The 25,993-nt window shown below is 40.3% G+C and overlaps 1 protein-coding gene and 1 long non-coding RNA gene across 8 annotated transcripts; both read left to right on the top strand.

Moving 5' to 3' along the window:
* The first annotated feature begins 5,961 nt into the window (after positions 1-5,961).
* Positions 5,962-7,343, top strand: LOC311271399. Its single transcript, XR_014624412.1, has 3 exons — positions 5,962-6,012; positions 6,824-6,977; positions 7,064-7,343. It is a non-coding gene; the product is annotated as an uncharacterized lncRNA (long non-coding RNA).
* Positions 7,344-7,491: 148 nt separating this feature from the next.
* On the top strand, positions 7,492-13,958 carry LOC311271520 (uncharacterized protein). 7 transcript variants are annotated; one of them, XM_084377224.1, is made up of 19 exons: positions 7,492-8,594; positions 8,750-8,889; positions 9,199-9,403; positions 9,584-9,688; positions 9,806-10,017; positions 10,120-10,261; positions 10,412-11,053; positions 11,131-11,196; positions 11,290-11,399; positions 11,490-11,609; positions 11,695-11,727; positions 11,825-11,911; positions 11,988-12,053; positions 12,677-12,721; positions 12,812-12,873; positions 12,995-13,052; positions 13,133-13,193; positions 13,383-13,420; positions 13,512-13,958. In XM_084377224.1, the coding sequence occupies exons 1-19, from the start codon at positions 7,718-7,720 to the stop codon at positions 13,794-13,796; spliced, it is 3,354 nt and encodes a 1,117-aa protein (XP_084233350.1). In that variant the 5' UTR covers positions 7,492-7,717; the 3' UTR covers positions 13,797-13,958. The 7 variants fall into 7 exon arrangements, 6 of the variants coding, with proteins under 6 accessions (XP_084233350.1, XP_084233349.1, XP_084233353.1 ...); XM_084377223.1 differs by having other exon boundaries at positions 13,380-13,420; XM_084377227.1 differs by lacking the exon at positions 12,677-12,721 and adding an exon at positions 12,219-12,307 and having other exon boundaries at positions 12,860-12,873; positions 13,512-13,716.
* Positions 13,959-25,993: the final 12,035 nt, after the last annotated feature.

The raw sequence follows: 25,993 nt of genomic DNA, 5'->3' as shown, positions 1-25,993 counted from the left end.
GCTTCCCTTGATCTTTGGTGATGACCCAAACAGGTTCTATAAGACATGTTTTGTAAGTACTTGGGCACAAAATACATTATATTCACTTGTAATACAGACATCAAAGATATATGTCCCTCACATTTCTGCCTGTATTCATTGATGTAGGCCTTCCTTGACTGTCTTATCTATCACTTTATTTCAAATTTAGAGGGTGCTATTGTAGCTATTGTATTGTAGCTTTCATTTTTTTCAAAGTGTCTCTCCATCACAGATCTTAGTGTATAGTTTATAATGATCGTAGTGTCTAACCATCCAAATACTTCCTGACTACAAATTGTTTTGCTGATTGTTTGTTTCTTTGCAGGAGACAACGAAAGATGAGGCCATAGACAATGTCACAGTCGGTGTATTGACCATCCTGAGTGAAGATGATCCTGAGCAGCCCGTTTCCACAGCCATCATCCTTGAGGGAGGTATTGTGATGGACAAAATTCGGGATTTGCCACAGGCAGTTTGCCTCATATTTGGCCTCACATATGCCTTGAACCTCGATTACCCAAAATGCGTTGGAAACACATTCAGATTCATTCAAAGTGTAATGCTTGGTTTGGGAAACAAAGCCCTCCCCCCTAAACTGCTAACAGTTAAAAACATGTTGTTTAACGAATGAGGAGTCAGATGTGAGGTAGCACTCAATAACCTTTGTTCTCATTATTGCACCATGCTTATGACAGAAACGTGAGAAGAGAGCGTTGATGCTTTTACTAAACTGCATTTTGAACATTTTAAGAGCTGCCTAGGTACAGTTTTATTGTTGAGTTGATTCTCAAATCTGTTCAGTGCTTTTACACTAGTGGTAGAGATAGTGCCCTCTTGTGAATTCGGGTGTTAAAATGTTGTGTAAAAAGAAGTGTCATATGTTGGATAATGTGGCCAGCAAATACCGGTAATCCAGCATACATTCTGTGTTAAGATTCACACTAAATCTGCATACTGTTAATGTTCTTATGACAGAGAAGAGAGGTTTGACGCTTTTATTAAACGGCATTTTGAACTGTTTGAGTGAAGTGAAAACATAATCATCATTTCGTTGTTCAATTGATACTCAGACCTGTTTAGTGCATTTATAATAGTGCCTTCTTGTGATGCAGATGTTAAATGTGTAAAAAGAAGTGTGAAATGTTGGATGATGTAGCCAGCAAATAGCAGGAATCCAGCATAAATTGTGCGTGTTAAGATTCACACTAAATCTGCATACTGTTAATGTTCTTATGATAGAGAAGAGAGGTTTGATGCTTTTATTAAACGGCATTTTGAACTGTTTAAGAGTGAAGTGAAAACATAATCATCATTTCGTTGTTCAATTGATACTCAGACCTGTTTAGTGCATTTATAATAGTGCCTTCTTGTGATGCAGATGTTAAATGTGTAAAAAGAAGTGTGAAATGTTGGATGATGTAGCCAGCAAATACCAGGAATCCAGCATAAATTGTGCGTGTTAAGATTCACACTAAATCTGCATACTGTTAATGTTCTTATGATAGAGAAGAGAGGTTTGATGCTTTTATTAAACGGCATTTTGAACTGTTTAAGAGTGAAGTGAAAACATAATCATCATTTCATTGTTCAATTGATACTCAGACCTGTTCAGTGCTTTTACAATAGTGCCTTCTTGGGATGCAGGTGTTAAATTATGTGTAAAAAGAAATGTGATATGTTGGATAATGTGGCCAGCAAATAATCCATCAAAAATTGTGAGCACTAAATCTGCATACTGTTAATTCTGTGCACGTTTGAAATAAATTGAATGCAGATAACTCTTTTTCGCAGTATTTTTTTCTTTCAAATTAAGTGATGATAACAAAGTTATTTTAAGTTCTGTAGACTCAGAATTGACAAGTTTATTTCAGTACAGTAAAGTTACAATAAATTAGTTATTTTAAGTAATATACAATCATCACAAGCAAGTTAATTCAAGAGCTGTGAACTCAAAATACCCAAGTTTAGTTTAGTATAGTAAACTCATTATAAACAAGTTCTCGCAAGTACTGCACACTTATATTTAATAAGTTACATGTACTTACTTAATCAAGTTTACTTAACTCAGTTAGTTTAAGGCAATGAGTTTGCATATTTTTTTTGAGTAAAGCCAACTGATTATATCTTACAGTGTACCTGGTTAGATGCCAACAGAATTTTGTTGCCCTAATAACTCTGTATTTTTGTATAATCTCATCTCATCTCATCTCAGATGCATCCGTCGTGTGAAGGAGAACAAGCTATTTGACACAGCTGTTCCCCTCTCCATCACTGGGAGCATCAACCAAATCTTCAGCGTGGCCTGCCTCCTGGTGAACTACCAGAATGGACCCTTGGTCAAATCATGGGACAAGTGAGTTGACTTCTTATGGGCGTTTCACAGAAGCGGAACTCTCTCGCAGTCCGTCTTCAATACCCCCCCCCCCCCCCCCCCAGTCCTCTGCATCCTCAATCATCTTGTAGGCTCAATTCTCAAATGTGTATCACAATATTTTTTACCTCAATAAATACCTCAATATTGCAAGGGATGACTACCGGTGCATTCACAAAATATTAAAAAATAATATTTTTCAAAACTAATCATCAGTAATGAGGTTATCATGACTAAGTAGGTAAAGACAAATAATAGAAGAGGCTGGTAAATTCAGAATTTACATTATTTACTGTAATGCAGCCTTTAAAACAAAGAAAAAGAGGTCATATCACAATATAACGATATCTAAAATCTAAGACGATATCTAGTCTGATATCACGATACTGAGTACCCTCAGTATCATCCCCCTTCTCTCCTACCATCTCCCACTCACCTTCAGCCCCCATGTCCATCTCACCCTCTCTCTCTCTCTCTTTTACTCTTTTTATTCTAAATTTGTTTAAAATTTAATGATTATTATCCCTTGTGTTGTTTTTATTTGTTATAGTGTTTATGATTAACTTTATTGTACTTTTACAATTGTACAGCACTTTGGTCGACTGGGTTGTTTTAAATGTGTTCTATAAATAAACTGACTTGACTTGACCCTCACCCCAGTCCTGCCCCAGCCCAGAGCTAAACCCATTCCTGGACCATTTGCAACCAGCTGTAGAAATATGGTTCACCTCAGCTATTCTTCAAATAGCTCCTGAGTGTGGAGTGGGCGGTGCGACTGTGTGAGTTGTTAACCTACCTTTGTATATATTTGTTAATGAAATTGAATTATTGTAAATAAAATGTAATGTTATACTGTTATTGAATTGTTATTTTAAAAAATTAAGTGTTAATGGTTGGGATTTGCATTCCTGTTTTAGCTACGGAAGGGACAGAACCTGTCCCAAGACTTATTTTACTAGGAAAAACAACTTACCAGAGATGTGTTAGCTATATGATACATAACCAGTGTGTACAGTATAATCCATTTTGTACACTGTACAGCGTAATACCTGAACAACAAGAAAAAGACTAATGGAACATGATTTTTAGTTTTTAATAATGCAAGTGTCTGCAATACTCTAAATATCATAACATACATACATATAACATATACTGATGTAAATATATATATATATATTAGGGCCGGGACTTTAACGCGTTAATTAAGATCAATTAATTACACAAAAATTAACGCGTTAAAAAAATTAACGCATTTTATTCGCACTTATTTTTGCACCGCGGAACGTTTCTCACTGGATGAGTTTCAGGCGTACCGATTATACTGGAGCACAATTATTTAACGAGTTAAAAAGCCGCTGACACTGGCGCCCTGGCAATAGCAACATAAGTGTAGCACCTTTAACCTCAATGTTAGAAAGAAACCACATCCTCTAGGTTCAAAAAGTTGGACTCGATGTAGAAGCTGAACAGCGATCATTTATTGCATAAAAAAACACCATATTATTTCACTGCACATGGAATAGAAAACCCCCAAAAACAAAATAGAGCTCTTTAATAAAAATAATAAAAATAAAACAAAGTTCAAAATAAATTGTCCTTGTCCTTCTTTATCAGAAGAATAAAGTTCAGTTCTGTGTTTAGTGTATGTGTGTCTATCAGTTCTTCTACTACCCGGGTAGATTTTGTGGTGAGCGATCTTATCTGTATCAGAGTGCAATGAGTAGAAGTCTATCTTCGGAGTGGATCCCGTTCTCCTTTCGGTCGATCGCCTGGCTCGCCACTGAACTGGAAGGTTCAGAATTCTTGCTGATCAATCCCTGATCCGGTAGAATATAAAAACCAGTCTACACAAATGGTGTAGAAAACACATTCCATTAATACCATGTTCATATTGACCTTCTACTACTTCTTCTCTAATACTCTGAATATTTATAATCAAATTCAGTACATACACAGTTTAAATCATTATAAATGATAGTGTACACACTCATAGTAGAGTTATTTTAACGCAACTATTCCTTATGAACTCATATTTTTAACATAAATAGACTTAATTGTCTTTTTAAGCAGTATTCATATTTTTAAACAGCTTTTTAAATGAATACTTATCTTTTAACTTCAATATATTTCTCTTTTTAACCTTTTAAACCATAAATGAATTTAATTAATTCACTCTTTTTAGTTATCATGAGTAACTAAATAACCACAATGAAATAATTCACAATTTGTACACAAAACAGTACAGTAGCATAACATTCTTGCAACTTATCATTATATCCCATGTATTTCTCTCATTCAACATGGTGGTGGCCCACTAGCTTGGCCGGCTACACCATTAGCAGCTATACTGCCTGCTTGGCAGGCTACCTGAGCTAGCTTAGCGAAGCTAACCGCGATTAGCATTAGCGCGGCCGCTACCGATCTTTTTAAAGTTGTTTTTCTCACATAACACAATGATATAACAATACCAAAGTGGATAAAAACATTGGATAATAACTCCGACTGGTTTTATTAAAGTGTTTCAGTAAGCAATATCTTCACACGAGCTAATAACAACAGGCTAATACCAAGGCCTAGTATTTTAGCATCTTAGCATGTAGCTCTTAGCTTACCGGAGTCCGAACAAGGGCTTAACACGGTCGTAGCGGCTCCTCTCTCTTTTCCACAACATTCACAGACTCTCTCCTAATAAACGAAAGGTTTATGAGCACACTGTGCGAAGAATAATTGTGAATTCATGAGTTTTTCATCACTTTCATACCTAGATCCGGCAGCTCACTAGCGGGTGTGTTGTTCTGGGATCGGTGTATTGGCAATGAGTGTGGCTCTGTGTATGGGCGTGAGCAGAGCGTGCTCAACGACAGTGAACATGAACGCGGGGCTGATTCGTCACCTAGTGGCAGGACACGGAAGCTACATTCAAATGACATATATGGGCTTCGTAACCATGTGGGTTACATAAGCAAGACAGCACCACTGTCCAGCTGCTCTCTCAGGCCGGCCTTGAAAGTCGTCAGATCATGTCTGTGACTGGACACATGAGAGCAGCTAGGGACGGCGCTACACCAACCACAGCACGCTGTCCAGCTCCTCCCTCAGGCCGGCCTCGAAAGTGAAAGTGAAAGTTAAAACTTTACCGAAAAATCCTTGTCGCTGCTGAATCATTGTGGGTGATTAATATTTATTTCACTCGTAAGGCCGTGTAATAAGCGGGATAATGTATAGTTACATTACATTATCCCTTACTTACAACAGGCTGAGTTCAACAAATCAGTTTATGCTACTGCGATTTAAGTAGTTAAATACAGTAATCATCATAGTGTAGTGGAAGGAAAGACCATTTACCAAATAACGTGTTACTTAAACATTTTTCATTGTGCTGTGCTCTAAAAATAAACTAACAAACTAGTGTAGAGTCCTGTATAAGGAGTGTTCGGCTTAAATTTTCGAGAAGCCCCTGACTGCAGTACGCAGATCGGGGAGTGTCTAAATGTGGGCGGAGTTAAACGTTTGACTCCGCCCACGTGTCCTGACTTTGACCCATTGATCGAGAAGAAGAAGAAGAACGCGTGTCTGAGAGAGAAGAAGAAGAAGCAGCCAGTACAGTTCGCAAAATGGAGGTAAGCACATGCTACTTTGCAATATTTCTATTCAGACAAGGAAGGAAGTAACATCATTTTATTTTAAAATAAGTTATGCTCTGTACGTATTTGCATTCTACACCTTGATGATACACCAAGTTATGAGCTTTGTTATTAGTAATTAGCTTTTGCTAATTATCTTACGGCATGGCTGGACTGGTAATCTGGTAAACGTACTTTTGGGGGGGAAATATTACGCAGTTTCCACGTGCATTTCATGAATATAAACCTGGACTTCAAATCTCCTTTTCTGAGTTTTAGATTAATAGTTATATCCGACTTATTTGTCAGTGTTTTCTTACGTTTCTGTGATAGTTATTACATGCTAAGTAGCAAGCTAACAAATCAGTTAATGCTGTGATTTAAGCAGATTTAAAAAGATGCCATTCATAAGCATTAGACAGTCTATTAGCCTATCATCTGAATAATCTGCAGGAAAGATCAACTGATGTTTAATTAATGAAATATTGTGTTGCTTGTGTTTGTTGAATAAAACAGATGATCAGGGTATGGAATAACAATCAAATGGTAAAGTAGTAGTAGAAGTAGTAGTACAGTACTAGTAGACTAGTATATAAAAAAAGGGATGACTTTTTGTCCCAGTTCAGCTCCAGCTGTCATGTTAGCAGACATCAGCCGCTCTTCCTTGTTGAGGAAGTACCTGTTAGCATCCATGACATCACATGACCAATATTTGTTGTTGAGATGAAAAAATATTTAATATATTTTGTCTTGTGGATTTTTAATTGCTGTGCCTTGTATGTCTATTCTTTTCCCCTTTGATATATAGAGACACATTAGTATCCTATTGGACGGTGCACCAACCATTACCGGTACTAAATGCACCAACAGTGAACTTTTCCAATGTCCTTTCTGTAAGTATGTGGGTGCAAAACATATGGTTGACAACCATATAAAAGGCCATTCGTCACTAAAACACAAAGGTGCGTATCTTACAGATTACACAAATTTAGTTAATTATTATTTTTTCACAAGTATGAATCTTGTTCCCTTCATTCCTCTCTTACAGAATTCACAATGATCAAGTGTGGCTTAAATTGTCGGACAACAGCACATTTTCATTGCTGCTACTGTGCAGCAACAATTATAAATAGATTGCAGCTCATAAGGCATTTGCAAATACACCAGGAGGAGCATGCTGCAGCCCCCACACAGCACCTATTGGCCCCCACACAGCACCCAGAGGCCCCCGCTCAGCACCCATTGGCCACTGCTCAGCATCCAGAGGCCCCCACACAGCACCCAAAGGCCCCTGCTCAGCACCCAGAGGCCCCCGCACAGCGACCATTGGCCCCCGCACAGCATCCAAAGGCCCCTGCTCAGCATCCAGAGGCCCCCGCACAGCAACCATTGGCCCCCGCACAGCATCCAAAGGCCCCCACACAGCACCCAGAGGCCCCCACTCAGCACCCAAAGGCCACTGCTCAGCATCCAGAGGCCCCCGCACAGCACCCAGAGGCCCCCACACAGCAACCATTGGCCCCCGCTCAGCATCTAAAGGCCCCCACACAGCACCCAAAGGCCACTGCTCAGCATAAATTCACTTGTCCTCATTGCAAGGTGAAGTTAAACAAAAAAAACTTAAAAACATACTGCAAGAGGAAGCATACTCACCTCATTGAGACAGTTTCGAAGGACAGATTTTTGGCCTGTCAGTGTGTCGATGGTAAAAATGGTGTGTTTGCAGTCGAGAAGTCTTTCTGTGGTCCAGCAACACCCATACATGTTATCAAAAATACTTGGGGGGCCAACACAGAAGATTATGTGTGAGGTGGACCAGTGCCGTCTGAACGCGGACTTTGCTCGAAGGAGCGGGATGTTGCCTTTCGAGTGCCACCACATACAATCCTTATTGTATTGCCCACGCACTGACGGTCAAACCGTGACACTAACAGATGAGGCCTTGGAAACAATGGTGGACAATAAATGGTTTGGTGAGGAGCGTAAAGCCAGCCTCTTACGTTGGCAACAAAATGCTGATGCAGAGGGTGTGCCTCTGTCTGTGCACCTGACTGTGGGTGGTCCACCATCCAAATTTCATATCTCTGTTTATGAAACAAAGATAACCTATTATAGTAGGTTAGGAAGAGTGATTGTGTCGTATGATACAAAGCAAAACAACTGGCATTGTCCCTGCTCTAAACCGAAACAGTCTTGCATACACAAAGCTGTTGCTAAATGGCATCTGTTTGTCACAAAGAGAGAGCTATTTAGGAAGGTGAAGAGCACAGAGGAAGAGACACTCAATCCAACCCAGACCACCACAGATCAAAATGTAAGTGAGTCTAAAGAGGACAGTTATCCACCAGATGACAAACGAATCGCAAGGATGCTTAATTATCTCCTCACCAACAAAAAGCTCCCTGCAGATTTACCCCAGGCTCTCATAGAGCAGTCGAGAGAGGGAAGAACAAAGGACAGCTTTCCTAAGCACCTTATCCCTAGAGAAACAAAGTGTGTAGAATGTGAATACACACTTTGTGAACAACAACTAATAACATCAAAAGGCAAGATCCTGACCAGCACAGGTGTAGTTGAAGGTTGGTACCATCACAGGTCTTTCTATGGTATTGTGTTCTTATCAGTTAGTGGGTTACATAATTTATATGTACATGAGAAACAGAAAAAGTAGTTCTACTAATCTCAAATGACATGCAAGCAATAACCATGATCTTTGGTTGGACTGTGTTTTTAGGAATATCAACATACAGGAAATCATGCCTGAACTGTGGCATGATTTACCGATACCAGGAGTGGGAGGAGGGTATCCACAACTTCGATGACCACATCATCCTGTCTCTGCACTTGTGTCTGATGGTCAGGAATGCACTACAGGTGAGAGCATATAATTCAATAATGTTTTGTGCTCGCTGAAAGGTTGATTGATTTTCTATATTATGTGATAGATTTTAATGTCTTTACAGCCTTTTTTGGGTGACCCAACTTCTAAACTTATGTAATAATAATAATAATAATAATAATAATATATTTGTCCTTGCTTATTCCTCCTTTATTATAATTTATTCATTACAGATCACTACTGTTAAACAAATGGTGATTGAAGATGCAACTCTAACAAAATATATAACTTCCATTTTGAAATTCGATAACATTGGAATACTCCTGTTTCTCATCATTTTCCAGACCCATACAGCTATTAGTAAAGTGATCGAAATAATAGAGACAACAGAGAAGGTGTCCTTTCCGAACAAGGAGAGAGTTCTTCAGGCATACCTTCATTTTGAGGCCCTTACCAATCATGACTACACTTACAGTTGTGTGTCATGTGGATACAGCCCAGCAGTTGTTGTGATGGATCTTCACAAGAAAGGCGTTTTCAATATGCCAGGTGACTTTGATAAGCTGTCAATTCACATATTTTAGCTTTATTGTTTGTATAGCACCTCATCTCTCTCTGAATTTTAGTAAGTGTAACATCATATTAACCATGCCCTTGAATAACACTGCATCAACTGTTGTGTGTGTTTTTAGTAATTGAGCTATGAATAACAAACTACTGTTTTAACAGTGAGTGAAATCCCAAGTCCACCTGAAAATTACGATGGTCATGTGGACATAAGCAACTTCTGGGACGCTGTGGCCACAGAAATGATCAGTCGTGGATTAATTCCATGTAAGTCTTGTGAAAAGACAGAACAGCTTAAGAACAGTGTGAGAGAGAGTAAAGTATATTAACGTGTTTAATTTTTGTGATAATAATAGCTAATACTCATCACATTTGTTCACAAAGGTGGTCGGAAGAACCCTTTTGTTGTGCCCCCGAGTTACCATCACTGGGCCCCCTGGATTGGCCCACACACCCGGAGGTCAAATTCAGTCTTAAACACAGAATTTGAAAAACTGCAAAGCCCCAAAATGCCAAAGGACGGGGATGATGAAAACCTTAATGACGACGAGAAAATTAATGAGGAGCGGCTCACGGATGAGCTTGTGAACTTAAAGGTGAATTGGTTGATGAAATATGCAAAATCCACTTCTTTGTGCTAACAAAAATTATGTCTATGCTTTATTAACAATATCAACTTAATTGCATTTTCACAACAGGTGGAGGAGATCAGGGCACTTTGCAAACAGTGTGGTGTGGACAACAAAGGGTCCAAGGTGGATCTTGTCATGAGACTGTCTGAGAAAATGTCTAATAGAGTCACCTACAACAAGGTGTTTGAGAAGGTGTGGGGTGCCTCTGGTAAGTGAAATGATATGAAATGGTGACGATTCTTCCACTTTGTTATATGTTGTAGTGTTAAAGAAAGTACAGTATCATTATATAGTTATGTAGGTTAGCTACATATGCTCCTAATGTCAGTTATTACTGTTTTCTTCTGTTGTTTCACAGGTGGTTGGGCAGTTATCACCTGTCCATGTGGGGTTGTGTATTCAGTCAAATTCAACCTTAGAGCAGAGAGTCCACGTGACTTTGTGGATCTCTTGCTGTCCTGGAAACACTTTCCAAATGTGTCAGTGTACGATTATGCCAGGGGGCTGGCACAGCATGCCAACCGCAGGCAGCCAGGAATCTTTGCCCCTTTTCAAGGAAGGTTACTGGATCCCACCCCAGAGAATGTTAAGCAGGCCTCAGAGGGCAAGGTTCATGTCAACATGCCTTGGCTGAAACTTCTGAAGATGCCAGCTGACAAAGATGGTCACCCTCTCACTGGGTCCTCACAGCATTTTGCTTTGAATGATGTGTTCCACCAGGGCAACAGCAAAGACCAGAGGGAGGTTCTGAGAAAGCTGGAGCATGTGCCTGAGCTTGCTGGTCTTATTAACAGCCAGTGTGTGGAGCAGCTTTTTTCGGGGATGAGAAAGAACAATTACTTTTTGAATATGACAACCCCATCAACACACATATTTCTACAAAGAAATATACTCCATCATTACAACATGGCAAGGAACCAAAAAATGACAAACCAGTACAGCAAGATTGTTCCTCCAGATGTTGCAATGCAGTGTGACAGCCATGGAAGGGTAGTCTTAGGTATGCTATTGAATATTTATGCACATTTGTTGTCTTCATCTACTTACAATAATGTATGTAACTTTTTTTTCCAATAGCTCATTCCCCATCAGCTGGAATGAAACCGGAGTCATCTGGCAAAGAACAAGAAGAGTCTCAAGAGTGTGAGTCATTGCTCTATTTTACATGTCATTCAAAGGAGAAATGTGACAGTTCACACTTAATTTTTATTTTTCTGTTGTTGCTTTTTTCACTAGTAAATGATGACAGTGAGCAGAGACCTCATGGAGACTTCACTAGTCTCCACAAGTTGTCAGCAAACAGAGCATGCTGGGGACAGGAACTCCAAGACAGCCAGGAACAACTGGTAAAGTCAACCATTGTGCCACTGTGGTTATCTATGAATGTTATTCATATAATCACATACATGTATAAAGACTTTGTTTTCTTCCACTAGTTGTCTCAGGTCTTGGATGAGACCAAAAGTCCCACTCAGCACCTTGCAATGGTGAATAACATCATCCTGACCCGCTTTGACTTTTGGAGTCTGGGTTTGGATCATGACATTGAAGGAATGGTAGGCATAGAGAATGTGCTGTGCTGATATGGTTTATGTAATATTTTTGAAAATCTTTTGATAATTTGTGTTTGTGTTCTACTAGATCCTGAACTGTTGTCTCAAAGTGATTGAGAAGGTAGCGTAGCTCTTGTGAAATATTTAATTCAAATGGATTGGATAGTCTAGTCAATATATTTTGACAGTAAAAGATTAACAAACTATCTCTGTTACAGAGAGTAGACAACGCGTTCGCTGCAGACAGCTATGTCATTTCCTCTTGGTTCCCACCATCATCAATGAACCCCATGGATCACCTGCCGGTAATTTGTTTAAAAGTTTTGCTTTTGAGAGTGAAGTTTGACCATTTCATATTCAGCTATTGATGTCTTTTTACAGGACAATGCAGCCAATCTACAGTGGATTCTTCTCCCAGTGTTTGTACCTGGACATTGGACACTCTGTGTAAATACATTTATATTTTCCTCTATTTTTTCTTTACACAACAAAGTTGCTCATTGCTGATTTTAATTTTTCGCTATAATTAAATGCATGACAGCTTTGTTGGGATTTCAGTAACTTTCCACAACTCAATGTATCGGGTTATATTTGAATTTGAACAATTAACAGATATTGAAGCCACAGGCTAGGGAGATTTTCTGTCTAGATCCCCTCTGTGGCAGCGGCTGGAGAGATGAGAGTAGAACCCATCTATTCAGGTTTTTAGGGCACCTTGCATCATCATATCTGGACAATGGTAGTTCTGTTTTAAACCACTTGTCCTTTTTTGTTTTAATCAATGGTTCTGTTTTTATTTGATCTAAAATATTCCATACATTAACCATTTTGATTCATTAAACAGATGGAAACAGAACTCTATATCTTATTTGAGTTGGGCAGTTCTGTTGAAGCCCGTTATAAAAACTTTTTATTTGAAGTTCCAACCTCTTCCTTATTCATTTTCAACTTTGTTCCAAGTGTTTATGCATGCTTTTCAATCAAAAGTTGATTGAAGTTGAGTTGAGTTAAAAATTGTATCCTGGGGGAATATGCATGACATTACATAACCAGTACCTCTTGACTTACAGTACGCTCTGTACATTGTAATGGGGGCCAGTTGCGATTTCAGAGAGGTATGTGTAAATTCTTACACATTACGCTTAGTATACAAGGTATTATTTTTCGAAACATATTTAAATCTTCCTGTATTTCCTTCTTCAAAGGAAAACATGCTGCAAATTAGGAGATGGTGGTGTCTTGTTCTCCTGCAGAACTTCCCCATGCCGTAAGTGCCCTCAATATCACACTTTTGAATCAGGTTCTTTTAAATAACCAGTTTTACTCACTATCAACAGACCAACATGAATGTTTTCATAGTGGATATATGTTGTCATTAAATCACCAAGGTCGGAAGAAGACAGATTGCGGGAACGAAAAAGGCGGCGAGAGCAAAAAGGACAACAGGTGAGAGGTCATGTGATTAATTAGTCTTGTAGTCAAACTATTGCTTGCAGACTAAAGCATAATCCCTCCACTTATTTCAGGATCTGGAAGTGGTCCCTCCAAAAAAGTTCATGCAGTCAGAATCTGTCTCCGAAACATCAGGTATTGTTCAAAGCAGTATTATTGTACACACATCCATCAAGGTTGTAGAGGTGGGATGTCACAGAGCTGGTTTTGCAGTCATTTCTCCATTTCATTAAACCAGTAAACTTAAAATCAGCTACTGATCTTTTATACATCTTGCATTGTTATTGTGCCTGTAAGAACTACAATCTGTTTCATTTCTAGCAGAAGCTGAGAACTTACCAGAACTGGGAACAGGGAACGGGGTATGTTGCCTGCTGCGGGCTTTTCTTATTTCAATGTTTTCTGCCTTCTCCAACCTTTATTTTAATAATTGTTTTCTTTATTTTTGATTAGGAGCATGCCTTGCTTAGGGACACCATTGAGGCAGCAAGGTGGTGTGGCAGTGAATCATTCAAGGGAAAAGTTTCCCTTCCCTCAGTCATCACCATGCAGAAGGAAGATCGCTTGAGGGCAGTGGAACTGCTGCAGATGTCTGATGACCTGTATGAAAAGGAGATGGATGATCTAAGGGAACCATTCACGTTCCTTTTTAGTTTGAGGGAAGATTATGAATGTTTTTGTCAGGAAGTTATGGACACAAGGCGAATGCAGGTGTTTGCTGCTTTTAAAGGAAAGTAGGACTTTGAAGTAGGACTTTGAAGTAGGAAAGAAGTAGGAAAGAAGTAGGAAAGAAGAAGGAAAGAAGTAGGAAAGAAAGATAGGAATAAAGCCTGTTTAAGTGTCAAGTGTTCAATTGTCAATAAATATATCAAGTGTCAGTAAATATATTGACACAGCCTGTTCAAGTGTCAAGTGTTCAATTGTCAATAAATATATTGACACAGCCTGTTCAAGTGTCAATGGCACAGACATCACTTCAGTCTCTGGTCTCCTTAATGTAGCTGATATAATTGAGTGTACAAAAAATAATCGTGTCTATGTCTATACTGTCTGTTTCTCACTTGGGGAAATGCTATGGTAGAATTTTTTGTTTTTAAATATGGGCAATACATACATACATACATACATACAAATTAAAAATAGGAATGTCTAAGTCTATCAAATGAACCTTTTTCATAGCTGTTTCTGTTTAATATAGTTAGAAGCCCAATATTAAGTCGTGATTTCACTTCACTGTTCCAGTTCAACGTGCCCTAGTTACACGTTTCGAGTTTAGTGGGAGCTGAACCTCAGTAAGAAGTTGTGAGGGCTCATGAAAATGTAAATGTATTACCATTATTTTATTCACAAGATGAGACAAGAATGTATGTCATATTATCTATTATTAATACTATTATGTAGGCTGGTATTTACATTTAAGATACGAAAGAAACATGTTTTCCCAAAGAACTACATTTTGGTACCAGACCTGATCCTGATATAAATAATAATGAAAGATGCCCCAGTCAGACGCTTTTTGTTTAATTATAAGCTGAACTCTGAGGTGTAACATATCAGGACAGAGTTGATCAAAAAATGGCACTTAATACATTAACTTAATTATCAGCTCTCTCTGTGTATTTTTATGAAATCCAGCTAACAGGTGAATTTGGAATTGTATCGTCATTCTACATATGCAATCAATACGTGGGTTTTACGCCACTCTGTCCGTAGGTGCTGAATTGACGTTTGAAAATGTGCTGCCTGGTGTCCGCCACCAGATGGCGCCGGCGTAAGGGGTGGTTTCAAATGTGGGCGGAGTCAAACGTTGAACTCCGCCCACATTTAGACTATCCCCGATCTGCGTACTGCAGCCAGGGGTACTTGGGGAAATTTTCCCCTTAAATTTCGGTTCTCAGGAAAATTGCGTCTTTTCAGGTAATCGTTAATCGATCGATAAGGTCCATCAACTAACGATTAATGAATTAATCGATAATTTGCATCCCTAATCTGTTGGTCTTGGTTAAGTACCACCTTGAAAAAAAAATAAACAATGTTTTGTTGCTTAAGCTTATGTATTCAGTCATTATTCAATGGTATACTAAAACCCATATGAAAAAAATTGCTTCTCACTGTTCTCAGGTCAAATATTTATATGCAATTAATTTCGATTAATTAATTACAAAGCCTCTAATTAATTAGATTAATTTTTTTAATCGAGTCCTGGCCCTAATATATATATATATATATATATATATATATATATATATATATATATACACACACACATCAGTGAGGTGTCTGATTGGGGTTGTTTTGAAAAAATTTGTGTCCAAACATTCAGCCAGTGTTATTTAGAACTATCACCAGCATAAAGAACAACAACAAGTCCTGGAAGTCATGGTCCACCCCCCACCCCTTAAGTGATGCTTGATTGATTAATTGCAGAAAATATTAATACAAACAACAACAAAGACACTTGTAGAATCAAAATACAGAATTTAACTGAACAATAGCTGCTAGCAACAACACGGCCCTCATGTGAGACACAAACAAAACTGAGCATTGGGAACTGTTCAGTGAAAAAAAGAAAAGATGGCACCAAATGCTGGTTGTAGAAATTTACATCTTGAGGAGCCTTGGCATGTAATGATTGAAGAAGAAATGGTCTGCCCTCTTTCTGATTGTGTTTGCAGTGGCACTGTCTTTATAGATGCGTTGAATCAGCATGTCCTCCTCAGCAAACACAACAAAGTCACACCACTCAAGTCCTGTGACAAGCAGCTGACCTTGGACTTGCCAGTAGTAGTTATGTTGTTGGTTCAGCTTTGGATTGCCTCCCTTCGGCTTCAGATACGAGCAATCAACATAACTTTTTACGTTGGGGCACTTAACCTCAAGCAGGCCAAATGGGGTGCTCTCTGTGGGGTCGTATATCGCTCCATCTGGAGAAGATCCCAGCCAGGGCGCATCTGGGTGAATGACAAACCCACATGGTGAGTAGTTCACCGCTTTGGCCTGACAGTAGTGCCTGACCGCACCTGCCTCCATTTCCAGACCCCTCTTCATTGCTGCTGTCTGGGGGGTCCCTCGCAACATCCTGTCTGCCAGGTGGTCAGCTGAGGTCTCCCCTCTGACTTGGCACACCTCTCTGAAGCGGGAGGAGGTGAGGCGTGGTCTTCTCACCTGATGCCACTCATAGCCCATGCTCTGGTCCCTGGTAGCAGCCTCGATGGAGTGAGCCATGTCCCATGTTGTGCTCAGTGATTGTAGGAACAGCTGCTCCTGTTCACTGCACACAAACATGCAGGTGGATGGCTCCAGTTGGTGGTGCTCGACAGGGAGGAGAGGAGTAGGAGGGGCATCTTGATGGAGAGTGATGTGCCTGCTGATGACTGGAGGCTGCTGGTAGGACGGCACACATCCTGCTGGGACCTTTTTAGAACCACAATGGAAACAAACTTTAAGCTTTGAACAGAGAGGGAGAACCTTCACGCTTCAGCTAAAGACAAACTGCTGACCGGTGCGTCTCAGGACTGGAGACAGATTAGCAGTAGACACAGGGAGGACGCTGAAGCACACGGTCGGATTATGCAATTTATTTAGGTGTTTAGATGTTGTAAATATAACACTGCTTTAAACCAGTTAGATTGCTTATGAAAATTCTGAACTTACCTCACGCCAGTAACGGTCATCCTCTGCTGTGGTTTAGGTCTCGCAGACAAGATGACCATCTTGTCCGCTGGGCCTGGCTTCACACCCTATTCAAGACATGTGTTTGGATGCTGATAGCACTGAAAACATGTGACAGTGTACCAACACTTCATACACCTTCATGGATATATAAACAACCATACCTCTTCATAGGCCTTCATAACTAAGGAAGCTAAAATGAAACTACTTACAGCTGTTCTGGGCTTGTGCCACCGCTGCTCGCTCTCGGTACAGCTCAGGACAGGTGGTACCGCTGGTATCCTGAGCTGTGAATAGTGGGCCGACTGGTACAGCAGAGCAATGGTGTGGTTGCATAACGCGCTGCCAGCAACTTAGGAGCACTCTGAGTGGATGAGTTTCACAGGGCTCGAGTCCTTCAAGATAATCTGAAATATAATGGAGATGTTGTAATCAATCACTTGATGTCGGAATGTTCAGAATTTTTTTTTCATTCATTCATTTAACATCCATGCCATGCAAAGAGTGGTAGAATTAACTGTCTCAATAATAACAGTGGACTTGTGTAAGAAAGAGCAATATATTGAGCTAGGGCTATTAGACTTACATTAGCAAGATGTTTTGTATGGTAATTCATTAAAAGAAACGATGAAAAGATGTGGGTAGCAACAGGAGACGTGTGTGCAGAAAAGGTAACAGCCCTGAATGATGTGTGGAACATCTCACATGGAACAGAAATCCTCAACCATTTTCTGGAGATACTGTACTACACTTAATGCAAGTAACATTGACTGCTGTTTTCCTCAACATCCAAACTGGCAATATTAACTCCCCAAAACATGACTGGGGACTACATTTGGTCAGCTAACGTTAGCTGTAAAATACAGTTAAGGCTCCCTAACATACTCTCAGCTGGTGTGGTTTCTCTCCCTTTCTCATCGACCTAAAGCAGGTCGCCCTGACACACACTTCGCCTGTCCGTTTATCTTTGTTTGATACTGAAAAAGAGACAGAGTAACTATGTTAGTAAAGAATGTTATATTACTACCGGAAACAAGTAGCAAGGTTGGAAAGTCAGCTAAAAATAGTGATAACATTAGCTAGCACACATTACGGTATGTTAGCTAACGTAACTCACCTTCATAGTTGCTGATGTAGCTGCTTATGTAGAATTTAAAACCTTTCTCTCTCTTGCTGGTGGGAGCAAGCGAGGAGGTGTCCACAATACGGTGGACATCGTCCACCGTTAACTTGGGGAGATCCTGCAAGGATCTTGTGTAAAAACAAGTAGCCATAGCTAGCGCTCCGAACGTAAATAAACACAGTACTGGAAGTACGCCGGAAGTAGTTGTACTGGGTGAAGGACCCGGAAGTTGTTTGGAACGTTGTTGGTGCACCTAGGCTATGGAGCCCTGATGCCACGAGTGTCACCATGACAACAGAAAAAAGGAGATCGAGTCATTTTACTCCAATGGAGCTGGAGGTCCTAACGCAGGCTTATGTAGAATATGAGCACATATTTCACCGAAAATCTAATACCGCTGCAGCAGCGAAGGAGAGAGAAACGGCATGGAAGGAAATTGCTGCCCGAGTCAATGCGCAAGTTTGAACTATTCCATTGACTTAACATTTAACTGTAAGATCGTAGCATATAGGCCTAGTTATGAATGTAAATAGGAATAAAATGTGATTTCCATTTAGGTGCAATCCAACAGGGGAAAAAAGGACTTGGAAGCAGCTAAAACTGAAATATAAAAACATCATTCAAAAAGGTAAGGGATGTTTTGCTAGGCGATTGCACCTCACTTTGATTTTTTTAAATTTTTTTTATTGACTTAGGCTGTTAAAGTAAATATTAATTCAGTGGCTACTTCAAATAGTAATGTAAACCCCTAACCGAATTCTGTTTTAACATGTCCTCCCACTTAATACACCACTTAGTAGATTAAAACTTGATACAATGTTTACACATTTTTATTTTATATGTAGGCTACATTTAAATCTGACGATCTTTAATCTGACGATGTGTACAGGAACACTCAATAAAATACTAAGTTAAAAAAAAAAAAAACATTTGAGTTCTGCTCAGCCAACAGAAAGAAGGCAGAGGCCCGAAAAACGGGTGGAGGGCCACCTCCACCACCTCTGACGGGGGCTGAGGAGATGGCCCTCAGCCAAAACTATGGCCGACCGGTGGCTGAAGGCATCCCCGGGGGAAGCTTATCTGAGCCTGTCACCCACCAGGACACAAGTGCCTACATCAAATGCAAGTATACACTTGTGTTTTTTAAAAAAATAAAACATTTTTTATAAATATATAGCCTACTTTTTAATATATGTGTGTCATCTGCCTAGTTCAGCCTCCAACTGAAACAATTGAACACCCTGCAGCTGTAAGTATTCCATACTCAGATCTTGCTCAGATGGTAGTTCAAAGTAATCTGAAACCGATTCTTTTCCTGCATCACAGGAGGAGGAGGATGGTGATGATGATGAAGAAACGCTGTCTGCTGCCACAAGGAGAGATCCAGAGAGGCCTACTGAAGTGTGTCTTAATATTATGTATAGCTACTGGCAGTGGTCTACCCATTCACATTCCTTTACATTGTCGAGTGGAATATAGTTTGCCATGTAGCCTACACTGAAGTGATCAGCATAGATAATGGACAAACAACTAGCACATTCTTGTCCTTCAACAGAACATGGCTGGGCATCACGAGGAGGGTCCATCAACTTCCACAGATTTCCGGTCAATACCATGTTAAATCTGTATGTAGAACTGTAGCAATTAAATGTTGTCCATATGATTCCCAGTTACCAGTTAAGGAGTTGTATAGAGTGCACCTCTTGAGGACTATTGAGAAAACCGAAAAGGAAATGGTCTACCTGGATCGCAAGATAAGAAAAACAGACCTTGAAATTCTATTACTGGAACGCCAGTTGAGGTGGGTGCATTGGTGAAATAGGTGAATATGTTAATGGTTGGAACTATATTACAAATCCTAACTGTTGCTTTTGTACTTATAGGGATTAAAGAAGAACCAAATCACATGTGAATTTGTCTTTATTTGACTGTTTTAATCAAAAGTAATTCCTGCTAATTAGGTCCCTTACAGCCCTTCCATCCCGGACATCTGCAGGGTGGATGGGGTGGTCATCCTCAGGGTCATTTATTTGTAGGGGGTAGGGGTGTTGCTCTCCTCTAATAGTTGCAATATTATGGAGAACACCACAGGCCACAATGATGTCACATGCCCTCTCTGGGGTGACCCTGAGCTTACGCAGGCACTGGAACCGGGATTTGAGTATGCCAGTGGTCATCTCAACCCGGGCTCTAGTCCTGCAGTGGGCCACATTAAAACGTTGTTGGGGCCCCGGCTCAGGCTCAGGGTAAGGGGTCAACAGAGAGGGCACATTTGAGTGCATTAAAAAGGGAGACAAAGAACATTTGTACAAAGCTTTAGCTTCCTTACCACATGCAAATCTGTTGCTCAGACTACACTCCCGGTAGATCCGGGAATCATGCACAGAGCCAGGCCACTTGGCTTCTACATTTGTAATAATGTAGGCTGCATCACATATGATCTTCACAGTGCAGAGGATGACATGAATTGTATTGTACTGTATACATTTTCATGTACAAATTGTTTAACATGCTAGGTCATATACCTGGACATTGATGCTGTGAAAGGATTTTCTATTCACATAGTCCCCTTCGTTTTCTTTAGGTGCAGTAATAGGAATTTGTGTCCCATCTATGCATCCTATCACATTTGGAAGCCCTGCAAAATGACAGCTGATTAAGCTACTGACCCCTCTCTGAGGTCGCAGCAGAATGTATATCATAATTTAAAAAAAAAATAGAATATTTCTACATCAGTCACCTGCAATCCTGTGGAATTCCTCTTTGATGTTTCTGGAACACCACCGTCATTAGTAACAGGCGTTTCAGTGTGAGGGTAACTTTCCTCACCGCTCTACACACTGTTGCCTTTCGGAAGTGCTCTGCATTCGCAATGTTGTACAGAAAACTACCGCTTGCAAAAAAACAGCGCTGTGCATAAAATTTGCAGTGATGTGAGCGCACGTCCCCGGTGTGTGAGGTTGGTGATGTGTGGCCGGAGAATGTTCTCAAGATAAATTATACTGTTTGATGAAAAGCGGTAGCGTTCAAATAAGATATTCCTCTGGAAATGACAGTACATCTAATCTGGGTCGGAAGATTCTCTCGCGACGTAAAGCATTACGAATTAGTTGAGCTTCGATATCAATCGGATTGGGAATGAATGGACAATCCATGTCAAACAGCTTTCTTCATGTGGGAGGAGATGGGTAGAAACTCAGGGTTTCTTCAAGTGAACCTGCCAGCGAGCAGGTTATGTTCACAGAGTCTGTAACCATGGTGACTGACCCAGAGTTTCAGTTACCTCTCTTTCTGGAACGGAAAACCCAGAGTTTCTCTCATCTCAGGGTTAACTTACAATGAGTTTTCACATACCCTGCTTTCTGGAACACCCCCCTGGTCCGGTTGTGTTGACTGAGAGTCAGTCCAGGAGAGCCATCATTGGTGACTCTGTGGTTAGAGGGTGGGCAGGGTATGGCGTAAAGTACATTCTGGGCTATATTGGCTGCTGCCTGTTTTTACAGGAAACACGTCACTATGCTGCAGCGAATAGCATTCCAGTAGCTATTTCATTAGGACTTTAAACCTTCACTGATTGGGCACTCAGGGTCGGTGCAATAAGTTGCAAACACAATATTGACTTATTATCCCCTTATAAAGTTTGCTTTGGCAAATGTGTCAGCAAACAGTGACCCATTCATAAATTTTATAGAGACAACAACATTAGCTTTCATTTGTTTGGTGCTGGATGTGTGCTGTGGGTTTTAAGAACTTTTTTGCCAAAATAGCTGCCTGCTATGGCTGGTAAAGAGGTTGATGGGAGCCATGAGACTGAACCAAATCAGTAGAGTTGTGGGCTGTAAAACCAAAACAATTAGCTACAAGATGCTATAATTGTCATGGTCCTGTCATTTCAGTTTTATTTTGTGTGTTCTATGTGTTTTCTGGGTTTTTGTGGTGTCTTTTGGTCTTGCTCCCTCTTGTGCATCTCCCAAGTCTGCTTTCCCTTCACACCTGGACTGCATCTCCTTTTTTTAGCCCTTCCCTCTTTTCAGTGTTTTTCCAGACTATTAACTCCTTCATTGTTGCTAGTGTTTTTCCATTCATTACCCTCACCTGTGTTTGTCTGCCTCACTCCACCTGCACTTCCTCCGCTGCATAGTTTAGTTTGTATTTAAGTCCAGTCTTCAGTTCAGCCTTTGTCGAGTTATCTGTTGTGCTTTCCTTTTCATAGTGTTCTGTTGTGTTTGCCTGTTCCTTGTGTTGCCATTGATCCTAAATTAACCTTCATCCTTTGTACTTTCTGCCAGCCGTCTCCTACATTTGGATCCACCTCATCATGACAATAATGCCCTGTAGAGCTGAGAACATGTTGCATGCGGCAGCCCCAATACCTACTGTTGCCAGTGGGTAGTGCAATTGTTACAGGTCCCAGGATTGGTACCGAAGTAACAAAATAGATGTCTGTAAAATACAGATAAAGATCAGCAGCAATGAAGACACACGTTAACCATTCGTCATCCAGATTGCATCTGGGGCTTTATTCCTCAATAACATACTCAAAACATTTTTTCCTGAGTGCTAGCTTCTGTTTCAGTCCATGTTTATCTGAAGTGCATATAAAGTCCATGAAACAATATTATTCAAGTCAAATCCAAATTACTTCACAATATGTAAACCTTTCCCATATTTCTAGTGAACACATTACAGTTTCAAGCGTGTCAGGTAGCATGCAAATATAGTCTCACACATTTTGATGTGAATCAAGGCTACTATATCAATATAGTGCAAGTTACAGTAATCCTTAACTGTCTTTAAAGCGAACAACACTTATTCTAAAGTGACTCCGGACCTAGGCACTTACTTTACACACAACTATCACTCATGAGAAAATATAAATCCTGCAAAACCAATAAACATAACATTAAGGTTTCAAATGTATATAACTGCATACTGTAAATTATGATGAATAGATGTTGCATGTACAGAAAAGAACAACAAAATTACAGTTTACAAGTTGCATTGACAGACTATGATACAAATTATAATATATGTGTTGCGGGGTGGAGGCTTTAAATGCGAATATGGTTGCTCAACAACGCCACCTTGGGAATTGCACCCAAAGAATTACTTAACAGTCAGAAACACAGGTTCGTTCCACTCAGGCGGCAAGACATGTGGTTCCCAGTTTACAAAAAAATACTTTATTTACAAATATATATTTTTGTTCATGGTATATTTATTTAAAAGTTTTTTGTTTTTTTTCCCCTCTTATACAAACAAAATAGGAGATACAAGATAGGGCCATGAGGAAAATTGACAGGGACGACAACAGCACATATATACAAACAAGAGAGAAATATATATATAAAAAAAATAATAATAATAAATAGATGGGGGCTAGTGGAAGGGGATTCATCAAAAATAAATGAATGAAAGAAAAAGGGTTCACCCAGGCACACCTGGCAGTCACAAACTGTGATATAACCGAAATCCAAGAAGGCACAGCACACAAGGAGGGACACCACCACCCACGTCACCAGCACAACCACCAGCCTGCAGAGTAAAGTCCGACAAAGCAGCCAAAACGACGTCCGACAAAACAGCAGTAGAGACAAAACAGAGACAAAGCAACAGCAGTCCCAATCAGCTGGTGGTGGCTCACGTATTCACCACCGGTGGATTTCGGCCAGCTGATGAGCGTTCCTGACAATAAACATAAAATTACCATGGCTAAGCTACATTTACAGAGGTTTTTGAGCGCTAGATTTAAAGTAGCATACCTGTTTTTAGAGTCAAACCCTGCACAGGGAGAGGGAGAGAGAGACCCACACGGCTGCAGACATCTACCTGTGACCACACTAGCATCAGCCACCGGATAGCATTCGGTCCAAACGCAGAGAGAGAGAGGACACTTACCACTGCCAGAGAGAACCAGTACCAAATGGAGCACGGCGCACTTGGTCGCTGCTCTGCAGTGAAAACACACACAGGCTTTAAGCATGAGGACACTGAGCGATATAAATTGCAGCAGCAGCACAGAGCATTACCTGCACAGGCAAACACCTCTGACCCGGAAGTGATGTGTCAGTGAGAGCACAGGAAGGAGGGCCGTACTTATGTACTGCCGCCCTAGTGATCAGCTGTGCGCAATTACTGCCACAAGACAACCCCATTTCTATGCTGCTACATATGTAAAGTGTGTGGATCCAGGAGACGACTGAGCAGGTTGAGGCATCGCCAAGTGGTGCCCGAGCTACACGACCTCCTCTCCACTGTGGTGACCTGGAAGAGGGCAGGCCACACAGGATAATTAGCAGTAAAACAGAAAAGATCAGAGTGAAAAGGCATCAAATTTTACAGAAATACAGACATACAGAGAAAGTAAGTAAGTAAGTAGTAAAATAGAGGAGAGCAATGATCCGGCGGGGTATGACGATCCATAAGCATCAGGAGAGGTCAATGGTCCCAGGGAACTGTGGTCCATCAGAAGGGAGCCTGAGGAGGAGGAAGCTATAGAGAGTGAGAGAGTGACCCAGCTTGCAGCCTGTGGGGACAGAAAACAAAAACAAAAGTTAGAGAAATGCGATGTAAATCAGAATAAGTAGATTGTTTCTCGTTGGCAGGACAATGTGAATTCTAATATTATCAGTAACTCACTGAGACTGAGACCGACCCACTGAAGAAGCTAGCAATTGAAATCAAGGACTAATTAAAGGCTAAGTCAAAGAAGTAAGTTTTGAGTTTAGATTTAAAGGCTTCAATAGAGCCAGATTGTCTGATGTCAGCTGGGAGGTGATTGCAGAGGAAGGGGGCATGATAGGAAAAAGTCCTGCAGCCAGCTGACTTCTTCTTAACCCTGGGAACTGTCAGGAGCCCTGGATTTTGAGAGCGTAATGCACAAGTTCTCTCCTTGGATCAGAACCTCAGAACTGGGGTAACTTCTTGGAGTCCTTCTGTGGCTTGAATAGGACATCAAACAGATGATATTGCATCATTGTTCCAGAGCTTCTATATCGTGTTTTTGTCATTTTATTGAGGAGTGCAAGCAGACTGTGAGACAGAAGACAGAAGTGAACAGACTGTCATAGAAGAAATTGCAACTTTGAGGCTCCTGAGCTTGCTCTGCAAGACCGAGAACACAGAGTCACTGACTCAATGATGTGACAGGGAGGAGAGTGTGGGAGCCATCATATGGCTCCATGTAATAAGTGCTTACATCCATGTTGAGTATGAGTATGGGATCATGCTTTCATCCTGAGCCATTCCTGAAATGGAATGACATTTCTGTTGTGGCACAGAGCTGCTGTGAGTTATGCAGAACAAGAACTCTGTATATGCATTAGAGTCATAAGAGTTTAGTCAAATTATGACCACATTGAAAAATGCTGAGTAATTGCAAATACACATATCAATACTAGACACCTTAAAGATGATGTGTACCAAAAATCTTTGTCTTATCTTTATGTTAACATACTTTATCAACTTCATAATTTTTTATCTGAGCTTTGATGCAGCCATCCTCTTCTGATGGTGCAACCAGGAAGTAGCTGGAAATGCATTGATACATCATTAAGTCAAAAATATTTAGGGCCTTGTAACTAAAAATGTTTTTTCACGGTGACTATTGTGACCGATTGGACTTAATGGGTTAAGCCTCCTGTCCTGTTATCAAAGACTGCTGACAGGGCTGCATGAACATGTGTCAATGGATTCCATGGTAACTTATGAGAAATGCCTTGTTGTGGTTTGACTGGTTTTCACGTGCGTTAGTTATATGTAATTTGTTTGCATGTGTGTAATTATGTGAGTATTTATATGTGTATCAAATACATAACATGTATGTTTGAACAACAATTAAATCCAATTGCAAAGATGTGAGTGGACACCAAATTGCCTTGCGAGCACTAGCAAGGCACGGCAACATCTGTCCAGTATATCCATTGAGGGACAAAAAAACACAGGGACTGCAAAACAATCTAATCAAATTCACACACATGGCAAAAATGCCTAAACACCTTAGCAAGGGCTCCACCTTACCCACTTTATGCCAAACTGAATTATGATGTCAGCGTAGCCATATTGCAGTATAATGTGAAAAGTGTAACCACCTTGTTTCGTGGCACTCAGGATCCTTCCAATGGCCAGTGAACCCTGCAAT

The sequence above is a fragment of the Pagrus pagrus genome (assembly GCF_965226575.1).
Source record: "Pagrus pagrus genome assembly, chromosome: 16".
Lineage (NCBI taxonomy): Eukaryota > Metazoa > Chordata > Actinopteri > Spariformes > Sparidae > Pagrus > Pagrus pagrus.
Note: the sequence above shows the minus strand (reverse complement) of the source record. Positions and strands in the feature narration are given on the sequence as shown.